Here is a 22213-nt window from a genome sequence, read left to right on the forward strand (position 1 = left end):
GTATTGCTCAGTGGAAATGATTGGCTATATTGATTGAAAATCTTATAAGACTGTATTAATTTGAAGAATTTCATGTAGATCTGAGCTCTTGAAGGGGTTTGTAGAAACTAGCTACAAAAGATTGTTTGATCTATACAGAACATCACTTAGCAATCTGACTTAAGAATATTGGAGTAACCCTACACATTTCAGTAGACAGAAAAGGTTGGCTTTCACCATGAAGAGATGTTATAGGAAACTAAATCACTATCCTGGTTGCTTAAATAGTATTAATGAATGAATATCCTCAAGATAACTTCTAGACATCTAATGAGTACCCAGTACATATTTAATGATTAACTTAATTAAATATATATTACAGTTTTTAAAAAAACCCATTTATGTCTTAATTGAGATAAAACTAGTCACAGCATGTGAGTCTTCATCTCCTAAGAGAAGTTTCTAGAAAAATATTTTAAATTTTAATATAATATTTACTTAGTATCATTTAGTATATTATTTATAATTCATATCTCATTTTCATTATTATTATTAATGTTTTAAATACACATTATTTATTCTATTGGAAATAACTACTGAATTATTTAGTATGATGTATTGTATGTCTTAGGACCAGAAAATTTTTGTGATGGAAGTAATTTTCAGTTTCATTATGAAAATAGATGAGATACAGCATGATATATTGGCAAGACAGCCAGACTGTGAATCAAAAGACATGAATTAATTCTCAGCTTATCCACTTACAATACAATATTGAGAAGCTGTTTGTCATCTCAGAATTTCTAGTTTTTTTATCTATAAAAACTGGGCTAATATCATAGGAATCGCTGCCCTTCAAGATTGTGGGGTGGGAGCTATACTTTATAACTGAAAATCACTTATAAATGTAAATATGAAGGAAGTATGATATGATTTAGAGCATTTTACTTACCAAGAAACTTTTATAGAGACACATTTATCCCGCAAATGAGCTCACACTTTATAGCGTACATGTGATCTCTCCTTTTCAGATGGGTTTTCAACCCAGCCATATTCTCACCTTACAAATCACCATGGAAGTGTGGCAATCCCGATTTTATAAAATAACTGGTTGATGACATATATTTTTCAGTAGAAAAGGGCAAGCATATAGAAAAAAATTCCTTTTGTTATTTCTTCTTTAATCTCTCCTTTATTATATCAGAGGATAATGCTTTATTTCTAAACTGGACATTAAAAGATTCTTTGAACACAGCAACTTCAGGAAGTAAGTAGTTTGAGTACTGTTTTCTGATTGCAATTTGGCCAGGAATAATTCTTCTTTTGTAATAGTTATGCTTGCTATAATCCATTGACTTGGATTTTAAATATCAGTGGCTGTAAAGTCACAAGCCCCTCTATTCAGCTAACCTACTAAAAAAATTAGATACGTTATGATTGACACCTTTCCATATTAAGTAAAATTGGAGCCACCTACAAGTTATAGAAGGATATATATGGCTAAAACAAAACGTTTTAAAGACTATCCATATTTTACAATACAGTTTTATTCTAGTTGGCAGTGTATGGTAATTTGAATGTTCTAGACTGAGCTTGATATGAAGGCAAGAGTGATTTCAAAATGACATAAACTCTGCTTTTCAGAGAAGCCAAAGTTAAAATGTAAATACTTAAAAGCATTTGCTTAAAATCTTGGTGGAAAGAAAGACACCTTTAATTTCCTGAGACAGTAGTTGCTATTTGAAGCTAACATGGCAGTTTTGTTTGACTGAAGCTTAGGGGCAGTCTGGGGCAGTGTTGCTTGGTAAGGCAGGCGGCAGCAAAGTCTCACCCGGCCTCCCCATCAGGCCTCCATAAGGCTCAAACTGGGGGAAGAGTGAAAATTTGTGAGTCAGGCCAACAGGTTGCCCAGTTGTGGGGATGTGTAGAAGCAGCACCACCCTGGTTCATGTTTAACAAGTATTTTGGGGAGGCAGGATCCCTGACCTGTCACATTTGCTGATTCTTATAGTGTAAATACTTCTACCCTGGCCAATTTCAAGCTACCAGGTGTTTTACAACCTGCTCACAACACCTTGAAACTTTCATAGGCAGCTCTCACAAGCTTCTAGGAGCTAGCACAGTAATGAGACAGAAAGTATGGAGGGAGGGAAGAGAGGATCCCACACCCATCTTATGCCAACAAAGAAGGCTGAGAGAAGAGGTTGCTGTCAAGTCCAAGAGTTGGTCAAAATGACACAGGGAATTATTATATTTTTTGCTTTTAAAAGTTGCAGAGGTTAGAGCTCTACTACCTAGCAATGTAACTCTTTTCCTCCATTTCCTGTGTGAAATCACCAGCAAATTCAACACAGATCACTATTGAGGGAATTCAAAGACGAAAATGGGGTAGTCAACACATGGGTTACTCATTAACCAAAGGGTAAAAGTTTCACAGGATACACACACACCAACGCCCCTTTTAGTTTATGCTAAGAAATTGAGAAAGTAGGAAGGAAAAGTTGGGTTTGTGGACTGGTTAAAGTGAGGAGTAGCTGCTGAGCTCTAATCTGAGTGTTCTCTGCCAGTCCACTCAAGGAGGGAGGGCAAGTCTTTACTGTACCTGTGAATAGGAAGAGTGAGTGGCAGTCAGCACTGGGGAAAGTTATTAGATAGAAACTATAATCCATGGACTTAGTAAATGTTGCTTTGAATTTATTCAGTGTAGTTTATGACCTCGTTATAATTTATATTTATTATATTTAAACATGTATTTCCTGTGTTAAGAACAATCAGCTGGAGATTGTGTTAGGCTAGAAATCCTTAGTCTTTGAGGGTCCTGGAGGGAAAGGAAAGCCAACATGTAAATACAAAATAAAATTCAATGTGAGAAAGACTATAATAGGAGTATTGGTCAGGGCACTGAGAGCATACAGGAAGTCAGTTTATTAGCTATCCAGGGAACTCTTCATGAAAAAGGCAAAGGGATTAAGAAGGACATTGCCAATTATTAAGACAGTGATGGTATGTAAAGTACAGCATAGGGAATATAGTCAATAACATCATAAAAACTACATAAAGTGTCAGATGGGTACTAGACTTATCAGGGTGATCATTTTTTAAGGTATATAAATGTCTAATCACCATGTTGTTCACCTAAAATTAATATATTAGGCTGGCCAAAAAATTCATTTGTTTTTTTTTCCATAAGATGGCTCTAGTAGTGCTTAGTTGCCTTTAACTTCATTCAAAACAATTTTGTTAGATTGTGTTGTGACAGCTGTCTTATCAGCGTGCTTAAAAAATAACTTAGCAAAATTGGCGAATTCTTGTGCAGCCATTCCAATATTGAAGATGGGAGAAAATATGCAACATTTTCACAATATTATGCTTTATTATTTCAAGAAAAGTAAAAACACTACTGAAATGCAAAAACTGATTTATGCATATATATATGGAGAAGGTACTGTAACATCAAATGTGTCAAAAGTGGTTTTGTCAAGTTTTGTGCTGGAGATTTCTCACTGGACAATGCTCCATGGTCTGGTAGACTAGTTGAAGTTGATAGCAATCAAATCAAGACATAGAGAACAATCAATGTTATACCACATGGGAGAGTGCTGACATACTGAAAATATCCAAATCAATAAAGTTATTGGTGAAAATGAAAAATGTCTTTTATCTTATGGAAAAAGTAATGGACTTTTTAGCCAACCCAATAATATTGCATGTCAACTATAATTATAAAATAAAATTTTTAAACAGTGTATTTACTTAAATATACTATAGATTCATGGTAAGTAGAATTTTGCATTTCACATATTTGATCCTTAATAATGGTTGATGGATATGGCCTATTATCTTAGTTATATCACCAGTGAAATTATAATTTTTAGCCCAATAATGAATATTTGAAAGTTCCTTGAGTTATAAATGATGTATAACAAGCTATAGCTTAAATGTACAATGTGAAGAGTCTTGGCATACGTATACACCAACCCCAATGGTATATATACTCCAATCAAATATGAATATACCCATCACCCACCAAAAGTTTATCATGCTGTTTTCATCCGTTCCTTCCTACCATTGCATGCCAGCTTTCATTTCCAGGTAACCCCTGATATACCTTCTGTCACTGTACACTAGTTTCCATTTTCTGGAATGGAATCTATATTGAGTACTATTTTTTGGGGGGCCTGGCTTTTTTCATCTAGCATAATTGTGAGATTGATCTATGTTTTTGTAGGTATCAATAATTCATTCATTTTTATCACCAAATAAAAGTAACAATATTTCATAGCATGCATATACAATTTGTTTATCCATTCACCTCTGAATGGACATTGAGATTATTTTCAGTTTGGGACTTTTACAAATAAAGCAGCTATGAACATCACTGTACAAGTGTTTGTGTGGACATAGGTTTCATTTCTTTTCAATAAATACATAGGAGTAGAATAGCTGGCTTACATGGTAGGTGTATGTTAAACTACCAAATGGTTTTTCAAAGTACATCCTCATCAGTAGTGTATGAGAGTTCCAGTTACTCCACTTCTTGCCAAACTCAGTATGGTCTGTCTTTTCAATTTTAGTTACCATATTTCACCATGTAAAACACACTGTGGCATCTCATTGTGATTTAATTTACACTTCCCTAGTAACTAATGTTGTTGACCATCTTTTCATGTGCTGATTTGCCATCTTTCTTGTGCTGATTATCATCTTTAATGGAGTATATTCGAATCTTTTGCCCAATTTTTAATTGGGTTGTTTGTCCTATCCCTGAGTTTTTTTCCTAGTAATTTTTAGAAAACAGAGTTCTTCTTTTATTTTTATTTTATCATTTTTAATTGACTTTCTTGGAGTGACATTGGTTCGCAAAACCATACAGGTTTCAAGTGAACAACTCAACAAAACATCATCTGCACACTGCACCGTGTGCCCATTGCCCAAAGCAAAGTCTCTTGAGTTCTTTTTACATACCCTGGATACCAGTTCTTTATCAGGTATGTGTTATGTAAATATTTTTTTCTCATCTATGACTTGTATTTTCATTTTCTCTACAGTGATTTTTAGGAAAAAAGTAACCTTTTATTGTTGATGAAGTTCAATTTATAGATGTCTTATACTTTGTACATTTTGTGCATATATGTATAAAACTCAAGATCATTAAAATTTTTTGTTTTTTTCTAGTTTTCTGATTTTAGTTCTTACATTTAGATTTTTTAAAAAATATATTTTTATTGATTATGCTACTACAGCTTTCCCATTTTTTCTCTCCTTTATTTCCCTCCTCCCTTTACCCCACCTCCCACCATCATTCCCCCACCTTAGTTCATGTCCATGGGTTGTACATATAAGTTCTCTGGATTCTCCATTTCCCATACTATTCTTAACCTCCCCCTGTCTTATTTTGTACCTACCATTTATACTTCTTATTCCCTTTACCTTTCCCCCATTTTCCCCCTTTCCCCTCCCTGCTGATAAACCTCCATGTGATCTCTATTTGTGTGAATCTGTCCCTCTTCTAGTTATTTGCTTAGTTTGTTTTTGCTTTTTTTGTTTCTTTTAGGTTCAGTTGTTGATAGTCATGAGTTTGTTGTCATTTTACTGTTTGTATTTTTTATTTTCTTTTTCTTAGCTAAGTCCTTTTAACTTTTCAAATATAAGGGCTTGGTGATAATGAACTTGAACTTGACCTTATTTTGGAAGCACTTTATCTGCCCTTCCATTCTAAATGATAGCTTTTCTGGATAGGGTAATCTTGGATGTAGGTCCTTGCCTTTCATGACTTCCAATACTTTTTTCCAGTCCCTTCTTGCCTACAAGGTTTCTTTTGAGAAATCCACTGAGAGCCCTATGGGAACTCCTTTATAGATAACTGTCTCCTTTTCTCTTGCTGTTTTTAAGATTCTCTCATTCTCTTTAACCTTGGGTAATGTAATTATGTGATTTGATGTGTGCTTCCTTGGGTCTAACTTTATGGGGACTCTCTGAGCTTCCTGGACTTCCTAGAAGTCTATTTCCTTTGCCATATTAGGGAAGTTCTCTTTCTTTATTTGTTCAAATAAGTTTTCAATTTCTTGTTCTTCCTCTTCTCCCCTATGATTCAGATGTTGGGATGTTTAAAGTTGTCCTGGACGTTCCTAAGCCTCTCCTCATTTTTTTTTTTTTTTTGAATCCTTGTTTCTTCATTCTGTTCTGGGTGAATGTTTATTTCTTCCTTTTGGTCCAAACTGTTGTTTTGAGTCCTATTTTCATTCTCTTCATGGTTGGTTCCCTGTACATTTTTCTTTATTTCACTTGTCATAGCTTTTACTTTTTCCTCTCTTTTGCTACCATACTTAACCATTTCTGTGAGCATCCTGATTACCAGTGTTTTGAACTATGCATCTGATGAGTTGGCTATATCTTCATCACTTGGTTGTATTTTTTCTGGAGCTTTGATCTGTTCTTTCATTTGGGCCATAGTTTTTTTTGTCCCTGCATGCCTGTTACATAGTAACGGGTAGAGCCTTAGGTGTTCACCAGGGCAGGCAACCCACATAGCTATCTTGTGGCACTGTATGTGGGGGAGGGGTCCAAGAGGGAACAATGTCACTTGCTCAGCTCTCCCCCAGCTTTCAGCCATTTCCTCCACTACCCACAAGCAAACTGGGCCCTTCTGGTGCTGATTCTGGGTGGGTGGGTTTGTGTACATTCTAGGACCCTGTGTGTCTCTCCAATGAACTCTCCTGTAAGGCTGGGAGTTTCTCCTGCCACCTCAACACTCACAGGTGTTTTTAGGCTTTATTCCCCCATGCTGGAACCCTGGGTTGCACAGTCTGTCTTGCTCTCCAGTTGTTCCTTCCAGTTTATCTGCATGCAAATGGGAGACTTCCTGGTCCTCTAGTCCCCACCTTGACCACCCTGGACCTCCAGCCATATATATTTAGGTGTCCTTTAATTTCTCTTAGCAATTTTTGTGCTTTTAATTGTATGAGTCCTATACATCTTTGATCAAATTTATTTCTAAGTATTTCATATCTTTGATGTTATTATAAATGGAATTGTTAAAAATTTTAATTCAGATTTTTGTTGCTATTGTATTGAAATATAATTGATTTGGTATATTGATCTTATATCCTGAAAATATGCTAAATTATTTGTTCTAATAGCTTTTTTCATAGATTCTTCAGATTATCATGTCATTTCTGAATAAAAACAGTTCACACCTTCCTTTCTATTCTGGATGGCATTATTTGTTTTTCTCACCTTATTGCACTGGTCTAATATGTGAAATGCCAATATGTGAAATAGAGATGGTGAGAGTGGATATGCTTGTCTTGATCCTGATCTTAGGGAAAAAGAATTCAGTCTTTATTATGTATCATCCTAGCTAAAGGGTGTTTTCTAGATGTCTCTTATCACATTCTATAAATTCACTTCTGTACTGAGTTTACTTAGAGTTTTTTTCATGGCTGAATGCTGAAATTATGCTTTTTCTCCTTTCATGTATTGAGATCATTATTTTTTAATGTTATTATGCTGATTTTCATCAGTTGATTTGTAAACAAATGAACCTTTCATTCCTGAGATGCAACCCACTTGGTCAGAATGCCATATATTTTTTATATATTTGCTGTTATGTTGTTGAGGATTTTTGCATCTATGTTTATGAAAGATAGTGGTATGCATTTTTAAAATTTATTTTAATGTATTTTTCTGTTTTGGTATCAGGGTAGCACTCTTTTCATTTTAAAAGTTGGAAGTATTTTCCTGCTTCACTTTTATAAGAGGGTTTGTGTAGAATTTGTATTAATATTCCTCAAATATTTGATAAAATTCTGTATTGAAGCCATCTGGACATGGTGTTTGCTTTGTTGGATGGATTTTAATTACAAATTTAATTTTATTAATAGCTATAAGACTGTTCTGGTTATCGATTTCTTCTTGAGTGAACTCTGTTAATTTTTGTTTTTCAAGGAATCCATCTATAGCATCTAAGTTGTATTTTTTGGCACAAAGCTGTTATATTGTAATGTCTATAGAACTGTTAGTTCTGTCATTTCTCTCATTGGTCACATTTTGGTCATATGTATCTCTCTCTTTTACTTAATCACTGTGGTGAGAAATTTATCAATTTCATTGATTTTCAATGAATCGGCTTTCAATTTTATTTTTTTATATTTTATCAATTTATGCTTTTACCTTTTTTTCCATCAATAGTCCTTGTTCAGAAATCTACTTTGATATGAATATGGCCACTCCAGCTTTATTTTAACTAGTTCTAATGTGGCATGGCTTTCCCTATCATTTTACTTTTAACATTTATTTAAATGAAATAGATTTCTTGTGTAGGATATATAATTGGTTCCTGTTTTTATAGAAATCCAATCTGACATTCTCTGCCTTTTAATTGGTGTGTTTAGATTATTTACATTTAATGTGATTTTTCATGTTGCTGGGTTTAAGTCTACCATTTTTGTTTTCTATTTACCTGCTCTTTGTCCCCTTTTCCTCTTTTTCTGCTTTTTTTTGATTAAATAATTTTTTATTATATTTTAACCCTTTTTAATAAAACCTAGTTTGTTTTTCAAACTAAACCTAGTTTTTTACTTTCAAACTAAACCTAGTTTGTTTTTACTGGTTACTTTAGGTAAACACTATACATTTGGTTTTTATCACAGTTCTCTTTCAAATGACTTATACCACATTTATCCTCCTACCCTCTGCCCCCTACTTCTGGCCTTGGCTCAATAGTTGTTATGCCTTTATTTCTACATATATTATAAACTACCTGATATATTATTGTTATATTTACTTTAAACAATTAGCTACTAAAGAGACCTATAAAAATAAGAGTAAGTCTTTTGTATAAATTTATATATTCACTGTCCCCAGTGCTCTTCATTACTTTGTGTCAATCCAGTTTTCAATCTTGCTTCATTTTTCTCCTGCTTGACAGACTTCTTTTAGCATTTCTTGTACTGAAGGTTTGCTGGCATGAAATTTCTCAGGCTTCACATGTCTGAAAAAGCTCATATTTTACCTTCATTTTTTAGAAGGTTTGCTTAGTATAGAATTTTTGGTTGATAGTTTCCCCAAATCTTCTTGTATACTTTAACAATATTGTTTCACTGTCTTCTGACTTACATTGTTTCTCATAAGAAGTCTGCTGTAATTTTTATCTTTGTTTCTATGTACATAATGTGCCTTTTTCCTCTACCTACTTTTAAGATTTTCTCTATATCACAAAATAAAAAAATTTCATTATGTGTATTGGTGTATTTTTCCACTTTTTTATGCTTTGGGTTTGTTGAGCTTCTTAGATATGTGGGTTTATAGATTTCATTAGATTTGGAAAATTTTCCATCATTATTTTTTCAGAAAAATTTTTTTGTTTCTTATTTTTTGCTAGGACCATAAATTCACATATATTAAGCCACTTGAGTTTTCTTACAGGTGAACAATTCTTTGTATATTTTTTATTCAGTCTGTCTTGCAGGGTATTTCTAGGTGTCTACCACCTTGTGGAGACCAGAAGCCTTTGTTCCAGCTGGGACAAAGACTTGGACAAAGCTTTGGGGCTAGTATACATATCTTTGAAGTGCTTGGTGTCCTAAGACCAGTCTTAGAGCCCATAGGTGTGGGCTAAATCTGTTAAGGTTGGAAACTTGTATGCAAGTAAAACTATTTAAAGTCTTTCCTATGGCAGCTGTTTGCTTTGCTTCTTCTTTACTATTTAGATAAAATTTTTCAAGATTTTTTAGCTATCTTAATTGGGCCAATGGAAACTAAGGGAAATATGTTTTATTAACTTTGGCAGCAATGTGAAGAGAGAGAAACCTCAAAAGTAGATAAATTTCAAGAGCAATGGATTTCCTTGGTTGACTACCTTCCCCACCTATCACACATACTTCCTTTTTGAGATAACTTTGGAGGGTCTGCATTTTTCTGGATGGGGAAGGGGAGTGATTTTCCTGACAAGATTCTTTACTGTCCTTTTCCTTTCCCTCTCCCTCACCAACATATATTCTGTCTTGTTGTTGAAGACCCTTACTCTCAAATATCTGACAACTAATGACTAAGATATTAATTGAAAGAAAAATTATGGGGTTTTTTATTACCCAAAAGGTATTTGCATTTTAAATGGTAACCCTTAGAGACTACAGGCTATTCTGTGAATAAAAGAATTAATACTTAATGATGGAATTTTAAGTAGAAGGAAATTCATTGGGAATGGAGATCCTGCCAAACTGTACCACAGTGCCTATAGATTTTTATGCCAATATACAACTTTCTTAATTGAGCCCAACCTGGGTTTTTAATGTACTGTTCAGAATTAAAATTTAAGATAATTATTTTGGGGAAATTTTATCTATTTGTCACAAGGTAAATCTATCAACTTAAGACTCTGAAAAAGTGATAAACTATATACTTATGATAAATATCTATAAAATATATTTGTCAGTGAGTTAAAGCTAAGATAAAATAGTCATAAGACATGAATATGAGCTGGTATGCTCTCACAGTTTGTTTATAATACTAGCTGTGACATGTGCAAACTACACATTCCTAAATCAGCATAATTCTTCGTGAATTTTATGTTCCTAGAAGTTTTGAAGTGGATAGATATTTACGTATTTTTACTTTCCCTTATTATAGAAAATATTTAGAGGATTAAAATGAGTATATTTGAAAAGTGTCCTGTAGAATATGTGTATATTTGTTTAGCAGTCTGTGAGATCTTTATTTTCTAATCACATTAACATTTGACTCTTAGGTATTCAGAGGATGACTATCTTCAGATTGTCACAAACATACAGAGCTGTCCATGGAAACGACAAGTAGAAGAATATGAGAATTTTAGGTAAAAGTTTTCTTCATAAATAATATGAGATAAAAATGTACATTTGTTTTATAGGGAAAATAAGCAACATGTTGTTAAAATGAAAAGTAGGAGCAACCTAGTGACAATCAGGATGATTTCATTCTAAGACCCTTTCATGAGACATGTGGCACCCCATCCCCATCACTTATGTAGACATTTGTAATTTTGTTCTCAGAATTAATTATGAAGCTCCCAAGTTTAACAAGTTTTTGTTAATGCTTTGCATTATGTTTTAGAGAATATTGCCTTTTTTGTACCATTTGTATTTGGCACTTATTTATTTTGTAAATAAAATGTAATTAGCACTAGGAATGTTTGGAAAACATAGAAGGGAAGAATATCTATAATCTCATCACTTTAGAACAAAAACTCTGGTTTTTGTCTGCACATTCTTTCATAGTTTTTCTCATTACCTTTCTAATACCAGCCACATTCAGGAGTGTGAGTTGCTCCAGATAATAACGAGGAGTTGTCAACCTGACAAGACCAGGCTGTCAGTTATAACTGTCCCATGATCGAACGACTTGGAGCCCACCTAGGCAGAGATAAGCTATGCTACAGTACTATGCTGCGGAGTGTGCGTGGGTACACATGTGGAACCCATTGCCCCAGCCCCCACTTGTATTGGGGTGCTGGGCCAGAGTCTCTGTGCTTGCCTGGTCTACCTTGCTTGGCTTTGTTTTCCTCACATTCTGATTCTTTGCTGTGCATAAACACAGGTTTTTGTCTTGTGCCAAGGTTTTTTATTCTGTTACAATCCAGAAATATATTTTTATTTGTACTGGTTCATATTTTCAAAGCTTACTTGAAGCATCATGTCTTAAAAATCCTACTAAGGACACTTTGCTTTTCCTGAAGATTCTCTGAGAAGTATCTGCTGCTTGGCTTTTTTTTTTTTTACTGTTGGAAGGCAGCTCTTCTTGTTTGCATGGTGCTGTGGCTCTGCCTGTTCCAAATCCAGTCAGTATACACACTGGACCAGCGGCCTTTGATTCTGCTGCCATTTTTGGAAGGATTTTGCTCAGCTCTCACTGGGCAAAAAAGAAACCTCTTGAATGGGTCAAAGCTAAAAGTGAATATCTTCCCTCCAATGGTAGACATGTGGATGTTGTGACTTCCTGTTGGATGCCCTTAAGCATCTTTCTTGTCACTTCAAGATGAAGGGAGGGAAAGGGGATTCTTGTTTAACTATTTTATTTCCAGGTTGTTTTATGCTACACTGTTATACAGAGTGGGGAAAAGTAGGTTTACAGTTGTTCATGTCTAAAATACTACAATAATTAATAAATAATAATGCAAGAAAAAACTCTGTGTTTCATGTACTCACAACTGTAAACCTACTTTTGCCAGACCCTGTATTCTGAATGTGTCCCATCAAAAATCATAAGTCAAAAACTTAACATCTAATGTAATAGTATTTGGAAGTGAGTCTTTGGGAGGTGATTAGGTTATTAGGGCAGATCCCTCATGAATGGGATTAATGATTTCATAACAGAGACCCCAACTCCTCCCTCCAACATTCCACCATGTAAAGACACAGCAAGAAGACAGATGTCTGTGAACCAGAAAGGGTGTACTCACCAGATACCAAATCTGCCAGCAACTTGATCTTTCATTTCCCAACCTCCAGAACTGTGAAAATACATTTCTGTTGTTTGTAAGCCACCTGGGCATAATGTTCTGTTATAGCAGGTCAAACAGACGAAGACATAGTCCTACTTGAGACTAGATTTGAGAGATCTTAGTGACAGGGAGTCCAGATAGAATGTTGCACAGGCAACTGTAACCTAAACAATTACAGGGCCAAAGAGTGGCAAAAGACCTGGTTCTGAGAGACCTTTCTACACGTGTAGAATAAATAGGCCAAAAAGGAAGAGGAAGATAGTGAGGTTTTGAGCTACTGAGAATCAGTTCAAGATAATTAGCTAGAAAGACTAGATGAGTGGTGACACCAATAATCAAAGTCAGGGGAAGGGATTTGCTACTTCCAGCTCTAAAGTTGATTCAGACCAAGCCTCTGAGAACAACACAAACAAAACAAAACATTCTCAATGCCTACTTGAGGGCATTGGTGAGCCCTACCAAGGCAGGGAGAATTTACAGAAGGTCCAGAAGAAGGAGAAACTGAAGGAGGTCAGCCCATCATCTGGAGTTGCTTTTCCTCTGTAGGTTTGCACATGCAATGTCTGGCTGAATCAAAAAAAGAGCTCCCTTTAAAGGCTTTTCCTTTCTCTCCTTATTTTTCTTTATCTTCAAAGTAAAAATCAAGAGTCACTTCAAATCCAAAACTGTGTGGGTAAGAGCCACTGCTACAAATTATGATGGCTAGAAGCTGTGTAGATGATGGATGGTGTACAGACAGAATGGCCATTTTCCATTTGGTATCATCTCAGTATAAAAAGTGTGTCAGTAACCATGATGGCCAACCACCCAGTGGCCTAGCTATCCCTTCAGGCCCTACTAAAGTAACACCTGGGACTATAATACTTACTGCTTATAGTTATTCAAGAGAAGGGTCATGATGATATTTATTCTTTTACTTGGATATTTATTTTATTGTAATGTATTTTTATGGGCCTGTTAGTAAACTAAATTATATAAACTCTCAAGAGAAGTCTGTGCAAGTAAATCTTAATAAACCACCCACTTCCCTAAATTTTCAGTAATACAGCTTGCCAAATCTGGGGAGTTTATAGCTTATTTATAAAGCTGGTATTGTAGAAATGTCTCATTGTTATAGATGTGAAGTAACTAAATCACTTTCTATTTTATTTATGTTTAGCATTCTATACCAAATTGAAGAAAAGTGAAATGTAAGGCTTAAAAATCAGGGTAATGTTTATTTAGTAGGAATTACAAAAGATACATTAAATTCTGAAGAGTATGAGCAAGTGAATATTTCCTAAATCCATCTGCAGCCTGATTGCTCAAACTCTCAGCAGCAAACCTAAGGGCTATTTAAAAATTATGCAACTTCTGTGGTAACATGATGTAAAAATAAGAGAGCTTTTATGAATTATTTTTTAAAATAAATACACCCTTGCTAGCAGAAGGGATAAATTTTATTTATCAACAAAGATTTGTTTAAGGTTTGCCATGTAAAAGCACGGCAGACCCTTCAGCCTGGTTCAGGGCGGAGTGCAGGGTAAGAGTCCAGGGAATGTGTATTAAAGAATGGATGCATGAAAACAAGCAAACAAGGATAATGCAAGGGTTTATTTTATTGGCCTCAATGAAATTGTAGTCAGTTTAGAGAAACAAAAAATAAAACTATGAATATATATAGAATTTTGTGTCAAAATGAGTGATTTGTACAAATACCTCCATATATCAGGGCATAATCAGTGCTTATATCAGGATTATATCAGGAAATCATTTCTTGAAACGTTTTGTGGGAGGGGCAGGACCTGTGCTGTGCCTCTGAGGATGGGTAGAAAGGAAGGGAGAGAGATACAGGAGTGATGGGCCCAGAAATAAACTTGCATAAGTTTCAAGACCAGCTTCACTAAAGCAGTGAACTTATTCATACTAGATGGTGTTCGGGATAAAAGGGATACTTATAGGTCAATAGGGGTGCTCCCAATGGTACACAGATCTCTGATTATCAGAGTAAAGTCCACAGGTTTTCCAAACGTATGCAGAACCCAACAAAGATATTTCTAGCATGGGAATCACATCATGAATTTATTATTTTAGAGAACATACCAGTCAGCAAAAATGTTATTCTAATTAGAGTCTTAGAAAGAAATGAATAGGCTGACGGAAGGTGGAGCAGCCAAGGGCGGATTGTAGAAAGGTGACTGTAGAATGATTCTCTAAAACTTCAGTTGTAGATGCAAAATATCAAGGAAGAGACACTTGACTCTCAGCTCCTTAGGGTCATGGTGTGTTTTATTTATCTTTGTATCTCTAGTGCCCATCACATAGACAGTAATAGCTATAGTATACATGGCTGGGAATCGGCAGGACTTAATTGATTATTAATTCCTAGTTTTCTAACTGAAAGAGAAGAAAAAGAAAGAACTGAAGACAAATGGAACTGTTGGGTCTGGTTGATTGGGATGATAGTGGTGCTAGTGACAAGCAGAAAGATTTCAAGCAGAAATTGTTTTTGAGAAGGTGAGCTCATTCTGGACAGGCTGTGTTTGAGCTGCCCTTGGCACAACCAGATGCAGAAGACATTTTCTTTGGGGTAAATATAAATGTTAAAAGAAAATGGGCTTTTCTGAAAAAGAAAGGTGAGTGCTGTTTAGTTACTTTACGTAAGAAATATGGCCCTTTATTAGCAATTGTTTTCCCCACTTAACAGTGTTTGTCCTCTTTTCATAGATTATTAAGCTTTTACTCATTCAACACTTAATTGTGCATCTGAGAACTTGTAGCTGGGGTTTGTGTCCCCAACTTTTCACAGTCTTTCCCCGGAAACAGCTGAGGTCCACGTCAGTGTGTCCATGAATCTTAACTTTCATCAGGTTCCCAAGGGGCCTAGGACTAAAAGGACTAAAATATTTTTAAGAACTCATCCGAACCTGAGGGACTATTTATTTTGGGATTTTATTGCTTGTTTCACCTTCCCTGTAGGCACAGTTATCAGAAGCTTAGGTGTGGCCCTCCCTCAGATTTTTCCCTCCCTGACATCTGGACATTTGAAGTTTCAGTAATGAATTGGTGTTTCAGTAATGAATTGGTGTTTCTGTGAGATCTTAGTTGAAAGTATTAAAGAAGGATGCAAGTAAGAGTTGAAGTTGTTTGACTCCTTGGTTTGTCCTTGTCCTTTAATTTTATCTCTGTATAGAGTTAAGAATGTTGAAATGTCTGACTTCTGCTTTTAAAATCAAAATGGATTTTATTTCAGTGTTTTCCTTAAACACAAGCTGATACACATATAGTAATTTATGAAAAATCTACCTACATTCCAGTTTAAGCAATTCTTAATAGGGAGGTTGTATATTTAACTTCATAAGAAATTGCCAAATTATTTTCCAAAGTAAGTGCAACATTTTACACTGCAAGAAATAGTGTAAAAGAATTCTCATTGTCCCACATCCTCACCACCACTTAGTATTGTCAGACCTTTGAATTTTCACCTACTATTTCATGGTATTTTCAGTTTATATATCCTTGACAACTAATAACATTTAACATATTTATATGTGTTTATTGGCCATTTATATTTTTTGTGATATATCTGTTCAAGTAGTTAATCCATGTTTTATTAAGTTGCCTGTTTTTTATTATTGATTTGTAGGAGTTCTTTTTACTTTTTACCTCTTGACCCTCTTCAGTTAAAGAAATTATTGCTCTTCACATTCTCTTCCTCTCATTTTTAGAAACTGATGGATAATCATTTGCTTGAACTCAGATATCTGGGAATTACATAGAGATGCTTAAATTTAAATTAAATATGGTATGAAACGTCCCTCACTCCTCTTCTTCACTTCTATTTCACCTTGAAAGCTCCTTGTAAAGCTCTACAAACTTCTGGTAAGCAGGTTTTATCCAAGCAGATCTTTGAACTTCAATAATTAGTCTTAGATTCCCCAGGTAACTTGCACAGTAATTAATGCAATAGCTTTTGTGAATTGTTTTCTACCTTAAAAGAAATGTGTTTATTTGTGTAATTAATTACTGAAAACTAATAGACACACGAGCAACAGGACTTACTTTCCATTTTACTTTCACCTTTCCCCAGAAATACTCACACCATTAACTTGTTTTTTATTTTCTTTTGGACCCTCTAATGCCGATTGATTTCTTTAGATGCCCCCATGGTTCATAACTGTGAGTTTGACTCCAAAAATGATGGCATATTATCAGTCACATAATTATTGAAAACTTAGTGGCAGAACACCATGCTAGTATGTAAATGCACATGTGTATTTTAAGACTCATGCATTTCAAATGACTTGTAAGACAGGTACTCTGTGCCTGATGATTACTTTGTTACAGACAGCCATCACATCACATCACAGCAGTTTTATTAAATCTTGAATTATCTCCTCAGGTTAGATTAGATTAAAATTTCTTGAAAGATGTTCCTTTTTTTTCCTGTTGGATATATATAGGAAAGGATGCTGTATTAGTAGATTCACTTATATATCTAAAATAGCAGCAAAATTGTTACTTTCATTTTTATTTGAGGTCCTTGGAAAAAATACAGTATAAACAAAATATTACATACTTTATCACATATGTTAATTTTTATTATATGACACTGACATGATTAAAATTGTGACATTTAATGAGTTAGCTATGTGAAGGGATATACATTCTACAAATAAAGATTTTTTGAGAAACTACAGAACCAAGCAACCAAACTTCATTTAACCAACAATTTTTTCGGATATATTTCTCCAAAAGCAATAGTCATGGTTTGATTTGGGTTAGCATTTTGTGTGATTATGCTTTTTTTCCCATTCAAACAACACTTACCGAACATGGTTATGTCTCTGGCATTTTATTTTATAGCTCAGATTTTGTGGAGAGGAGCAAAAATCATCTGTCTTAGGGGGTTCTTTTGATTTTTACAAGGCCATGTTTATATTTCTGAGCAGAGTTCCTCTCCTCCTCATGCCCTTTAAATGTTTGCTGCTTATGATTCATACAGGGTGACTATGATGACGGCTCAAAAATACATATTTTTCTTAAAATTTAAGAAGATGTGTGTACTTTATGATAGGTGTTTTGGGTCAGTTGTCAGATTGGAAAAGCTTCTTTTCCTCATTTCCTCTGCATCCTGATCATTTTTCACTGTTAATATCCTGTCATATCACCCATTTGTCATGCCACACAGCATGCCTGTGCATTTAGAAAAGCAACAAAAACCCCACCATGTCATTATGCCCGCTGTAGTTAATAATGGAAACTGGCTCTTGCACATTTAGGGATTGGTTCCTCAGTTTTCGGAATATCAACTTTGCCATAAAAATGCATCCAATCCACATGGGATTCACTGATCTTCTAAATTTCATTTCAAAACTTATCTCCCAAGTTGTACTCAGTATTAGCTATATTGCTTTATGCTCCCGGGTCAGACAAGTCTCCTTGCAGACTGCCGTGCCTTTCAAACCCTCTGTTCCTTATTGCATTACTGGCTTCGTCTTCACCGGCACCTTACACAGTCTGAGCACCGGTGCACAGGCTCAGCATTCAGAGCTCTCTCCAGTGTTTGAGCATTGCCCCTTTGCTTCTGAATTTATGTCTCAGTCGCCCTCCTGTCCATTGCTGTGACATTGATGTTCTTTTGTATTTTATTTTGCCTTGGTTTAGTTATTACATTCTACTCAAATACATGGGCTGATCTTTTATAAACTTAAAAATATCGGTGCCCACATTGGCCAACAAAGGGAAAGCTCAGTCATGTGACTTACTGACTGAACTGGGTCTTTATTCATTCTCTCCCCTAGCCTGAAACTTGTTCTGATTCCATACTGAACCGCGAATCACATACCCTTCTGGAGTTTTCTATGGCTGCCAGCTTATGAAGCAGAACTTTGAGTGGGTTGAGATTTAATGAGGATGAGCCCTCAGCAAATTTGCAAAGTGTGTGAACATTCATTCATTTTATTTTATATTTTAGATGTACTTCAACATGCAGGTGCCTGGGTTTCCCCCCAGCTTCCTTTTTTTTGATTTTCTATAAATTGTTCGAGCTTCCTTGCCTCTCTTTCTTCTCAGTGCAATGCCTCCAGGGCCCAGGGACACCACATGATGTCAAGTTTCTATGTTCCCCAGTGTTTTCTCTTTCAACCTTTCTCAAAACTCTGGTTTCTTTTTGCCAGAGCTCTACTGACATGTGATGTATTGTACTAATTCATGTTAAGATGTGAATGATCAGCGGCTTTTCTGAATGTCATGTCTTCCATTCTCAGTGGATTCATTAAGGACAATCACCAAAGTCTGACTTCCAAATTCTGAATGTGTAGGCCATCCCACCTCCCTAATTTTGGGAGAGAGCCAGGAAGCTGGAGATAAAACTTTTCTATGTGATTAGTGTCATAAATTAACCTGAGCCAGGGATAACTATCCACGCCCCATCCTGCATTTCTCTATGATGTCAGCCCAGCAGTCACACATACAAGTAGCAGAAATCCTCTGGGCTGCTGGAATTTCTCTCAATGTTCTACATGGCTAGTCTAATCTCTTGGATGGCTGTATTTTAATTTAGTCACAGGCATGTTGCTGAAAAGATGTAGTATCTATTTGAAGCCCTTAATTCTTCTGGTCTGTTAGGGCTGTCACAATGTTTTTATACCTTTGGAATCCCTGTAAATCACTGAAATTCTGAAATCATTGTATTCTTTTTTTTAAAAAGGTTTGTTTAATTCTTATTTATAGTGGTGGGGTTGGGGAGGGAAGGAGGGGAGAGAGAGAGAGAGAGAGAGATGAGAGAGATACATCAATTGGTTGCCTCCCTCATGCGTGCTGACTGGGGATGAACCCACGACCTAGGCACGTGCCCTGACCAGGAATCGATCAGCAACCTTTCAGTGTACAAAATGACACTCCAACCAACCAAGCCACACCAGCCAGGGCAGATCACTGTATTCTTAATAACTTTTCCTTTAGTTTGAAACATACATTCATCTGAGCCAATTAATTCTAAAATCTCATTCTTTTGTAATGCTGTCTGATTTTTTTCATTTCACTTCTTATATGACTCTTTTTCTTCTGCTACATAGCCAGACCCTGAAAGAGTTGTCTGTACTTATTCTGTCTTCCACCCACCTCTTTAACTACAACATTTCCCCTATGGTCAGCAGTGAAACCACACTGCTAAGTCCAAAACACACTTTCCATTCCCATTTTGCTTGACCTCTCACCTCTTATCTATATTTTGAATGTATAGACCATTCTTGAAAGATTGCTTGAAAGATTCTCATACTTGGTTTCCGAGTTACTTCGTTTGACCTTTCGGCTCCTTTCTCCTCATGCCCATAGCAATCCATCCTCAAGTCCTGTGTGTATTATTGAAGTCTTTCTCTAGAACATGGGAATCTCTGCTGGCACATAGGTGGCACCCTGCGGCTGACTGTAGTTGCTGGAATTTGCTTCATCATTACCTCTCCTTTGGACTGTTGTGGTTACTGGCACTCTGGCCATCATGGCCCAATTTGGTATCATCTTCATCCATTCTCTACACAGCAGCCAGGAGGAGTTTTTTGTTTCTAATGGAAATTGGACAATGGTGTGTGGTCACAACTCATTTCCACCATTGCAATTCCCACCCCAACCCATTTGGAATCTATTTTTTTTATTGTATTCAAAACCACAACTAAATTTCTTCAAGGCCCTTTGTTGCCTGTCCACTACCTAATTCTCTGGCCCCATGGCACACCACACTCTGTCTGGCTCCTTTTGCTCTGCCTACGTTGGTCTTGCACTTCCTCAAATGTACTATACCTCCTTCTGTCACAGAACATTGACAGCACTGTCCCTTCTGTCTCCCCATCTTCCATAGTTAATGGGCACTAATCTTTCAGCTCCCGAATCAGTCGTCCCCTCTTCAGGAAGCCCTTCCCTGACCAACTTGGTCAAGCCATTGTTGCTGCCCTATAATGAAATTCTTCTTCACAGCATTAATCACAGGATTAATTTCCATTTTGTGTGTGATTAATTTATAGACCTAGATAATCTGTGATCCATGTACTTTATAGAGTGCAAAATAATGATGGGAAAATATTTCATCAAGAGGTACTCAGAATCTTTCTAGAAAGCCCTAAAGTGGGTCAAGCCTCATCACAGGAACAAGAGATGGGAAGTATAGTCAGGTTTCTGGGCTCAAAAGCATAAGCTCAACTTCAGGTTGACCCCAGGCATCTTATTATTGACCTTTCTTGTTTGTTTTCCATAGTCTTTGATTTCATTTTAAGTTTGGTCTTTCCTGTGAGGAAAGAGTTCCCCTGTGAGGGGCTGAGTTCTCACTAAAACATCTTAAAGACATCATTTTCCCTTTGACAGGAAGCATTTGGGCATTTGATTATTTGTAGTAACATCATTATTATTATTAGGCTAACCTACTTTACCCAACCAGTCTCTTTATCAGTAAACTGGAGATCATACTTCCTTTGTGAGTTTTTAGTGAGTATTCAATATGTAAAATGTTCAGTTCAGAGTCTGTTATGTCTTACAGTGTCAATGAACTATTGCTATTATTACTATGTTCAGTTCAACATTATTTTCCTGACTTACAATAAATATGTTACTAAAAATAGTTTAAACTCTTGGCATGTGTAATAAACATAGCAAGTTCCTGAGTAGCAATGAAGCTGTAATCAGTTCGTTTGCAATCCTATGCCTTTGGAGGCATGCAAACATCTCTAAGCCCCAGTTTGGCTTTTGTGGTGATTATCCCATGTGCTTGATAAGGACCAGTACTTCCTACTGAGTTTATTCTACTTGAACATTCATTGATCTTTTCTGTATGGAAAATGGTTGCAGAGAACAGACAGTATTAAGCTTCAACTTTCTAGGTTACAATCTTCCAGTACATTATTTGCAGTGGAAAAGGACTTACCTTTATCTAAACAATCTATGGCTTGTCCCCCACCTCCTGCCCCCTTTCAAGATCCGGTTTGGTCAAATTGAGTTTGGCAACACGCTCTGAGGTCGGAGGAGGAATGACTCAGAGTTGCCAGGAAATTAATCAGCCTGATTATAGGCAGAGCAAAGACTTTTACATCCCACACTTTCTCCAGATTATTTAGCACCCACAGGGTAGCTCAGGGTAAAACTGGATCACTCTGATCTGTTGGGCAAAGCCTGAGATGAGATAAAAAGTCAGGATGTGGAGGGAAGCCGGAGGCTAAAGGCAGGAAACTCACTGCAGAGTTCCTCGAGTCCAGGCAGACACAGCAGCTGAGTTTGGGGCTGAAGCCAAAAAGCAGAAGAAGATGAATTTCACAGTGAGCCGTGAGAGCTGTCCTGGAAAAGTGCCTGAGACGTAGGTGGCCCAGAGTGCTTTCTAGGAGCACTTAGGGCCCATTTGTGCAGGTGAACCAGACTCATTAAGTGATCTTGAGCAGAATGGGTCTCCTATTCGTCTTTCCATCTGTGCAGGACAGAAGGAGCCCTTTTATGCATATGCATTGCACTTTACTGAAAAATGCAATTAAGCTTTGGTTTAGTAAGTTAAGGAACATGAAATACTGGGACCTTTTATAAAAGAAGGGGGTGTAAACACAAAATACACTGGAAACATTTTCCTTAGGAAATGCTTCACAGAGTGGCATGTTGGTGCAATTACACATAAGATTGATTCAGCATTATAATGATAAAACTCTGTTTTTGTAGGGTTCAGGGTGTTAATTCATGATCTTAAATATGTTGCCAGACAACGTCTGTATAAAAAATAGTTTCTTACTCTTCTCTTTTCCTCTT

General features: G+C 36.0%; 1 protein-coding gene across 1 annotated transcript in view; it reads left to right on the forward strand.

Annotated features, from left to right (window-relative positions):
- The window catches only part of ST8SIA6 (ST8 alpha-N-acetyl-neuraminide alpha-2,8-sialyltransferase 6), a 132488-nt gene that overhangs the window by 81377 nt on the left and 28898 nt on the right, over nt 1-22213 (forward strand). Inside the window, 1 exon segment of the mRNA XM_045858027.1 lies at nt 10727-10813. Within this exon segment, the coding sequence (XP_045713983.1) occupies nt 10727-10813 (87 nt within the window).

Source organism: Phyllostomus hastatus, unplaced genomic scaffold, assembly GCF_019186645.2.
Source record: "Phyllostomus hastatus isolate PE091 unplaced genomic scaffold, TTU_PhHast_1.1 phas_scaffold_1674, whole genome shotgun sequence".
Lineage (NCBI taxonomy): Eukaryota > Metazoa > Chordata > Mammalia > Chiroptera > Phyllostomidae > Phyllostomus > Phyllostomus hastatus.